Raw genomic sequence first — 8,928 nt, forward strand, 5'->3', positions numbered from 1 at the left:
AAGAATAAGCCTTCTTAAAAAGTATAATTGTCATTATTATTACACAAATTGACGGAATTATTGCTGTTCTCCCCAACCAAATTATTGCTGAATCATTGCTGTTTTTCTTCATTGCCATAGGGCCAATTTCCACTCACTGAACTGTTAGTCACAAGGTCAGCAGTTCGAAACCACCAGTGGCTCCACCAGAGAAAGATGAAGCTTTCTGCTCCCACAAAGATGTACAGCTTCAGAAAACCCACAAGGGCAGTTCTACTCTGGTCTATCAGGTCTCTATGAGACGGGGTCGCTACTACTACTACCAACAAATTGTGGGCAGAAAAATCTAACAAAACCTTAAACTCCTAATAAGACAGATGCTTCCAAGAGCCCCTCTCTCAGAGTTGCTAACAAGAGGGCCAAACAGCCTTTGGATTGACTTGAAACGGACCCTAAGAGGAAAGGACGTTCAGTAAACTTGTTGAATGAATAAAGAAAAGGGGAAAAGTAGGCACCCAACGCAAATTTAGATAGAAGAGAAAACAAAACAGCATGCTTCCAAAGAAGATCTTCTGGGAATGTGGAAGGGCTATCCTGAAGTGCTTAGCCTGGAGTTTACAATGTGTGTATGTCTCCCCGTGGAGCCCTGGTGGCGCAATGACTGAAGCACACATGCTAAAGGAAAGGTCAGCAATAGGAAGTCACCAGCCGCTTAGCAAGAGAAGGATGTGGCAGTCCTCTTCTGTAATGATTTACGGCCTTGGGAAACCCAGGGGACAAGGTCTTTTGTCCTTGTGGTAAGCAACTCAGTGCGTAACCCACATCTCATAGGGTCATTATGATAAAATATAACAGTGTTTATTCAGCAAACATTTTCTAAGGAGCTACCCTGTTATAGACACTTAGCTCATCAAAAACTCAGACTCACTGCTATCCAGTCAATCCTTACTCATGTGTTACTCATGCACTGCCATTGAGTCAGTCCCTACTCAGTGACCATAGGGGAGAAGGGACAACTGCCTCGGTGGCTGTAACATCTCAGGAGAGTAGAAAGCCTGATTTTTCTCCCAAGGAGTGGGTGGGGGATTTGACCTTCTGACCTTGCAGTTAGCACCCCAAACATAGCCCACTTCACATCATCTGGGCTCAAGTAGGTTCTAACTCGTACATGACAGAAGGAAATGCTGTCCGACCTGCCCCATCCAACTCATGGTAACCCTAAATGACAGAGTAGACCCGCCTTTGGGCTTTCTAAGGCTGTGACAATTTACAGAAGCAGCAAGAGCTATCTCTTGGCCTCCTGAGGCGCGCCTGGGGGGTTCTGACGCTGACCCGGTGGTGCTCAGCTCAACGCGTAACCCATCACAGCACCAAGGTGCCAAGAGACCTTGAGCTAGGTGCTTCAGAAATGCTAAGACGAATAAAAATGCAACATCTATGCAGTTTGGCAGGACAGGGAGGTACACAGAAAAACGTTAGCACAAGGCAAACATTGGAAAGGTCCCATTTAGGACACGTACAAAGCTAAGGGAATTCAGAGAATACAGGTTCACTCACAAAATTAAGTTGAGTGGCCGAGCCTGTTAGGCATTCTGTAAGTAATGTGTACCGGAGAGCTAGGTTCCGTTTTAGGTTTCAAAACTGCACTCTACTTCCATAGCACCTAAGCACAAATTAAACCACTTTCCAAATCCCAACCTAGAAAAGAATGTTGCTGCTACTTTCAGGTGTGGTAGTAAGAAATCATAGATTCGCTTCACTGACAGGATGAAGCACAGCATGCTACTCAAAGATGAAGACTATTGAAAATCATAAAGAATGCTACTATATTAACTGTATTAATTGTCACCTCTCCATTTAAAGAGAACATATATCTATGTATCAGATTATGGTCATTCAAAAATGTGTGGGTATGAGGAGGTGGAAGGGGGATAAATGACAGTATATAACATTTGAACTTTCCCCCTCACAATGCTGCTTTAACATTTGAACACTTATTCTGTGGTAAGCAATGTAAGACTAAGAGGTAAATCAAGTCTCGACACGAGACAGTTGTAATAATTCTGTTATTCCAGAGGTTCGTACAATGACTTTTTTAGATAGGTTCATGGGAAGGAAGCACTGCAAAATGTAATCCATCATAGTAAGACTATTTTCTAGTTTTGCAAAAACTCCACACATTCTGGGCCCCCTGATTTTATTCCAAGATAGTCAGAATATATTTTTTATCCATTAATATATACTAACTTTCCTAGAAGTCTTATCATTTCCCCTTAAGACGTATTTGTCCTATAGGATCTATTTTATCCCTATCAGTTGGCGTCGACAAAGGAGATTGGGTTTGCGGATTATACTTACCCCTAAACAAAATTCTAAAAACTTCACTGATAAAACTGAAACACCATGGAAACAATTTTATTTGATGAAGACAAGTAACCAGAATCTCATTCTATGTCAGCTGTAGGCTTACACATTCCCTGTCCCCAAATTGGTCCCTTCATTATTTAATATAGGTGAGGTTACTGTCATTTGTCTAACAGAATCTGTTTGCATAATCCATAGTACGAAATCATTTTTAAAACTTGAGGTCTAGTTTGCTGTATTAAGGAAACAAAATATTAAAAGAACAAAGCAGACATACTTCAGTGACGATACAGGAACTTCAGGGAGATAAGTTTACAGATCGAATGTGACTTTCTGAAAGGCAATACAAAACCACAAGGGCTTTCAGCATCCGGAGGACTGAGCTTTATTTCTGGAACATTTTCCCTGGGCCTTGGCAGGTAAAGGCAGACATGAATACTTCAGCGACCCCCGCCCCATTACAGAAAAAAAAGCAGAATGGTGGAAAAATACAGAAAAATATAAGACTGTAACTGCTAAGTATCCTAGGTGCGTGGCGCTAACAATTCTCACACTCTGATTACGTGTATGTAAATAGGGATTTTATGGCGATCCCCAAATCATGTTGAAAAATTATATAGTAAAATCACATTATGGTATTCCTCACTGGAGATGTATGCAATTGAAGTAGTCAAAAATGATTCACTGCAGGTCCATCTGTGGTTAAATTATAATGCCATTTTCTGACACGAATACTGTGTGCTTCATATGTGTATTCAGCAGGCCCTAAGGGGCACTGATTTTTTGGGAGGATGGGGAACATTATTTTAAAAACTCCCAATGAACATGCTATCACTGTATTAGAGAGTAAGCTGTCCATTCTACTCTGCTCAAGCTTTGTGAAACAGCCAATTCCCTTGTTTCTAATTGTAAGGGAACTTTTGAAAGCTCTCCATTAATCTTACTTTCTTTTTAGGCAAATATATATGTGTGTGTGTGCACTTATATATAATTGTACATATATATATAATTACCCGTTGCACACAGCCATCAAAAGAGCAGCTTCTGCTCTCCAACTGAAAAACGCAAACAAAAACTGCTTGTCTCCGAAAATTTAGAAGTCTCCCTAAAGAGCAGAGGAGGAAGCTGCTGGGAATGGTCACAGATCCTTGATTTTACAAGTTTTTGTAGTAAGAGTTCCCCTTCAGATTAGTGTTACTCAATGTTTATGAGGGCTGTTTGTCAAGCCAAGTATAAGGTACCTCCTCCCCACAAATTAAAGAATCAAATTACAACCCATTATTTCATTTCTGATTGTTTTTCTTTGTAATAAGTGGGAAAGTGGATACTGGATAAAAGTCCTCCTGGAGCTAAAAGACTCCACATTAAAGGCTCCAATTAGCTATAAATCAGTTGTCTTTCCTACTGGGGGAGAACAAGAGAGAGGAGAGAAAGGGGCCAGTCAGAGAAAAAGAGAACCCAAGGAGCCTCCAAATTAAATTCCAAGAAAGATACCTACTGCATACCTCAAACTTCTTTCAGGGGTTATTAGGGAAATCCGATCAAAACTAAAACTAAAATCACACCCTTCCCAAATACCCCAAACCCGAGGGTGAGGTCCCTCTTCTCATATACATCTTGCATCTTAAATTTATTTTTTAAAGAGAGGCTACCTTCATCAAACACAACTTTCATGCTGCATGCTTTTTCTACTCGGTCCTAAACCCAGATTTGACACACACTGGCAATACTGTTATGCAAACAATGCTTAAATGGCTGTAACCATTAACGACTGCTCATTAAAAAGCCTTTCAAAAATTTGTCACGCCATCTAAAAAAAAAAAAACGTTAACAGGTACATCAAATCCATCTAAATCGACATTCAGCTTACGAATCTGATTTACATCCTAAACCTCAATGAAAGCGAAGCTTGGAAATGCTGCCGTTCTCCCTGACATAAACAATTTACTTCTCTACAAAAGTTTCGTTTATCTTGCAATAAGCGGGCTGGAAAACAACTTTTAACCACATTTCGTGTGCGCGTCTGCGTTGAACGGGACCGTGAGAAGTTTGGGGCAGAAATCGATCGAAAGGGACAGACGTGCAAGTAGAAGCGTAAAGTGAACTCCAAGAGCCGGGGCTTTACCCCCCAACTCTTCCGTCGCCCCTCTAAAATGCTGTCGCGCTGTGCGTGTAATGAAGATATTTCTCTCTCTCGAATGTGTAGAATGGAAGTCAATTCCGCCTAGTCAGGGCAGTGAAACTCTACTCGTGGTTACGTAAAGTGAATATGAAATGAATAAATCAGGTTTGGCAAAACCACGATGTCAGGATTCGTTACGGGGTGCGGAGCGGGGGGGCCGAGAAAAAATCCCCCCCTCCTCCTAATGCAAAAAAAAGGGGGACCTGTCCGTTTGCATCTTTCCAGGTTGTCCGTGGACACGGCCACCACCGGCTACAAAACCCAAAAAGAAAGGTTGCCGCCGGGACGACGGTGGTAACGAGCAGCCGGGAGCCCAGGACGTCCGCTGCGCCGCCGCCGGCCGGCCGGGCCCGTCCCGGGGAAGGGAGCGCCCGCGCTCGGCCGGCCCTCGGAGGACGCGGTGGGGACGCGCGGCCGGCGGCCCGGGCCGGGCGGCAAACTTCGCGGGGCAACTCCTCCGCCCGAGGCGCCCGACGCCGGCGGCCCCCCGAGGAAACGCGCCGCGAAGCGCCCGGCTGGACTTGGGGGGCCGGAGCCGTTGACGGCGCCCCCCGGGCGCCGCGCTGCCCGTTCGGGGTGTCCCCAGAGCCCGGTCGCGCTGGAAAGAGCCCGGCCCCGCAGACGGGGTGTCAGGAGACCCGGGGCCCTCGTATCGCCGCCCGGGACCCCGCGGAGGCTCCGGGGCGCAGCGCACCGAAGGTTCTGGAAACGCGGCCGCCTACCTTGGTGTACTTGATCTCCAGGTTGGGCGTGGGCGACGGCAGGAGGTGCAGGGACGCCATGAGCGCGGCGGCGTCGGCCTTCACCTCGCCCGGCATCTGGATCTCGCTGGAAGTCATGGAGGCGGCCCGGGGCTCGTCGCTCGCTCGCTCGCTCGCTCGCTGCCCGCGGCGTGGGCAGTGCGGGCTGTGCGCGCGGGGCGCGGCGGGCGCGCGCTCCCCTGTATATAGGCAGGTGTCAAGCGGGGGCTCTTCTTATTGGACGTGAGGCCCGAGGCGCGCGGGCGGGGGGGGGGCCGGGGCGTCCTCCCTCGGACGCCCGGGCGCGGCCCCTGATTTGCATAAAGCCCACGGCCCGCGGCCCCCGCCCCCCGCGGGGACCGGCCCACGCCTCGCCGCCGCCCCCGACGGCCCGAGCGGGAGCCGCCTGTCACGGACCTCCGGGGCCCTCGGCGCCGGCGGGCGACGCACTCTGGCCGCGAACGGGCGACGGTCGTGGCCCCCGGAAGCGGCGCGAGCTGAGGCGGCGGCGGCGGGGGCGCCGCGAAGGGCCCGGGCTGAGGGAGCGGGGCGCGCAGGGCGGGAAGAAGCCCGAGACGCGGCGGTGCTCCCGGAGCGCCTAGAGGGCCGGCCGGGGACCGGGGCGGGGACGCGGCGGCGGGCGGCTGAACCCGGAGATCCCCTCCCACGCCCGCCCCGGCCGCGCCGCGCTGCGCCGCTCCGCGCCCCCCTTCTCTCGCAGGACTCCGAGGACACCCTCCACTCCCCGCGAGGGACAGGGACGCCGGCCCCCTCAGTCACCCGCAGCGCCCTCCCGGCAACGGGATCGCAGGGGCTCAGTGCCTGGCCCGTGGGAGAGGGGTGATCGAGGGTCCGAGGCTCTCCTCACACTCAAAGCGAGGCTCCGCGGTGATTTCCCGCCTAGGTGCTGCCCCCTGCCGGCTGGCACCGCCCTGGGTAGAGACTTGTTTGGTTCATGGATCCCTTTCAGAATTGTCCTCCTAAGCACTGCTCTCTAGCTCTAGCCTAAGTTGTTCCCTTACCCTGACAGGCCTTCTAAGTTCTGGGTCCCCCGAAGACAGCGTATGGGTAGTACATCAAAAGCCCAAAGGCTTTTGGGGCTCCGTTGGCGATATCTGGAAACACACACAAAACGCCAGTAGGGAGCCTAACCCCTGGGCCTGACATAGGTCAGCTGAGAAGCACTGCTTCTACTAAGTTGCTGGGGTTTGGGGGAGAAAGACGAGCCTCCAAGTCACTCACTTCTCACGTGTCTGCCGTTTTAGAGCGCCTAGAATCCCATTTCCTGAGGCGTTAAAAATGCCAGCCTGAAAGAAAAAAAAAACCCTTACCTGATTACTAAAAGTTTCAGTAACTAAAATCACCTAATGTTGGGCGTTGGATGCTAAAAGTATCATATAGCTTTGAGAAAGCAATTCTAGCCTTTCCAAACCCACTCCCCAGAGTACCCAGGATTACCTGTGAAATGTTATTATCGAGCAACTCCGGGCTTAGGCACCTAATGTGTCTTGGTTCACAGGAAATCTTTATGACCAGAAGATCATGCCTGAATGATAATCTACAGCCATCAAGACCATTCAGGCTCATATCGATCTTATGTAGCATTTTCTGAAGCTGTGAATCTTTCTCTGGGGGGAGAAAGCCTCATCTTTCTTTTGATGAGCGGCTGATGAGTTTGAACCAAGGACCTTAAGGTGAGTGCCGTGCTACTAGGTTTTTTTGTCCTATTGATAGTGTACGTTTATGCGATACATGTTTATGAATGCCTTGAGGGAAAGTACAATGGATGAGACCTTTGAGAGATGCAAAGGGCAGGCCTCAGATGTGCTTGAGTAGAGCGAGAGAAGGTTCCAATAAGGGAAAGTAATGGGACTGTGACTAATTCTGCAAACATGCTTTGAGTGCCTCCCAGTGCACAGGACAGTGCTATGGGCTGGATTATAAACTAGACAGCCAGTTCTTCCCTTCAGGAAGTTCACAACTTGTTTTAAAAGAGATGTAGTAGATAACTAATTCTGGGAGGCAGCAGAGAAATTGTTCCAAAAGAGCAAATAACAAAATGACCCGAATGCCCCTTTTAAACATGCCAACTCTTTGGAGAGGCTGACATTTGAGCTGGGTCTCAAAGGAGAAACGAGGGGGAAGGAAGGAATTGGCAGAAGAGAGTCTACGAGAGCAAAAGATGTGATGCCGAATGTGGCCCTGCAGATGAAGCTGGCAATATCGTTATCACATGGTGAGGATCCTGAAGACTTGAAGCTCAATCCATGAAGCATACAGAAGCCATCAAAAGATACTGAAAAATTAATTGCAAATAGGAAGATCCTGACTCAGCAATCTCTCTAATTGCCATGTACCCCAAAGAATTAGAAAACAAAACTGAACAGATACATGTACACCCATGTTTGTATTATCCACAAGAATTTTAAAAAAGGAAACAACCCAAAGGCCTGTCTGTGGTGGAATGGTCCCTAGAATGCAATACATACAATTTAATAGTATGCATCCATGAAGAACAATGATGAAACTGTCAAGCACCTATGTCTTGGACCAGTTTGAAAGACATTTTGCTAAGGAAAGGTTCTTGAATCTCCTAAAGATAAATACCGTATGAGACTACTACTTTTATAGAAATATGGCTTTCACGCTCCCCCAAAAGTAGACGTTGATGGTTCAAGCCAGGGTGGAGGGAGCAAAGGGAAGGACGGGGGGAAATTTTAAAAGAAAGACACCCCCAAGTGCACATTTAGAGACACACAGAAAATGATAATGGGGGGGTGAGATAACAAGGAAGATAAAAAAAGGGAAACGTGCATGAATTGGATTGATAAATGAATAACCTCAGGAAGGACAATCATAAACTAGAAACCATTGCTTATATTCTGCACAAAGTATAAGATGGAGTTAGAAACCATTGCTTATATTCTGCACAAAGTATAAGATGGAGTTGTTTACCCACCTCTTGCTTGCCAACTCAAATTTCTTATATTTTTTAATCGTTTTATTAGGGACTCAGACTACTCTGTACATACATCAATTGTGTAAAGCACATTTGTACATTCATTGCCCTCATCATTCTCAAAACATCTGCTCTCCACCCAAGCCCCTGGCATCAGCTCCTCATTTTTCCCCTCCCTCCCCGCTCCCCCCTCCTTCATGAACCCTTGATAATTTATAAATTCTTAATTTATCATATCTTGTCCTGTCCCATGTCTCCCTTCACCCACTTTCTTGTTGTCCATCCCCCAGGGAGGAGGTAACATGTAGATCCTTGTAATCGGTTCCTCTTTTCCAACCTACCCTCCCTCCACCCTCCCAGTATCACCACTCACACCACTGGTCCTGAAGGGATCATCCACCCTGGATTCCCTGAGTTTCCAGTCCCTATCTGTACCAGTGTACATCCTCTGGTCTAGCCAGATTTGTAAGGTAGAATTGGGATCATGATAGTGGGGGAGGAGGAAGCATTTAGGAACTAGAGGAAAGTTGTATGTTTCATCGTTGCTACACTGCACCCTGACTGGCTCGTGTCCTCTCCAAAAACCTTCTGTAAGAGGATCTCAAATGACCTACAAATGGGCTTTGGGTCTCCACTCCACACTACCCCCATCATTCACTATGATAAGATTTTTTTTGTTCTGATGATGCCTGATACCTGATCCC

General features: G+C 47.8%; 1 protein-coding gene across 1 annotated transcript in view; it reads right to left on the bottom strand.

Moving 5' to 3' along the window:
* The window catches only part of ALDH1A2 (aldehyde dehydrogenase 1 family member A2), a 121,460-nt gene extending 115,978 nt beyond the window's left edge, over nt 1-5,482 (bottom strand). The window contains exon 1 of the mRNA XM_075531970.1: nt 5,248-5,482. Within this exon, the coding sequence (XP_075388085.1) occupies nt 5,248-5,364 (117 nt within the window). The 5' untranslated portion in view covers nt 5,365-5,482. The remainder of the gene's footprint in view (nt 1-5,247) is intronic.
* Nucleotides 5,483-8,928: the final 3,446 nt, after the last annotated feature.

Source organism: Tenrec ecaudatus, chromosome 14 (genome assembly GCF_050624435.1).
Source record: "Tenrec ecaudatus isolate mTenEca1 chromosome 14, mTenEca1.hap1, whole genome shotgun sequence".
NCBI classification, from domain to species: Eukaryota; Metazoa; Chordata; class Mammalia; order Afrosoricida; family Tenrecidae; genus Tenrec; species Tenrec ecaudatus.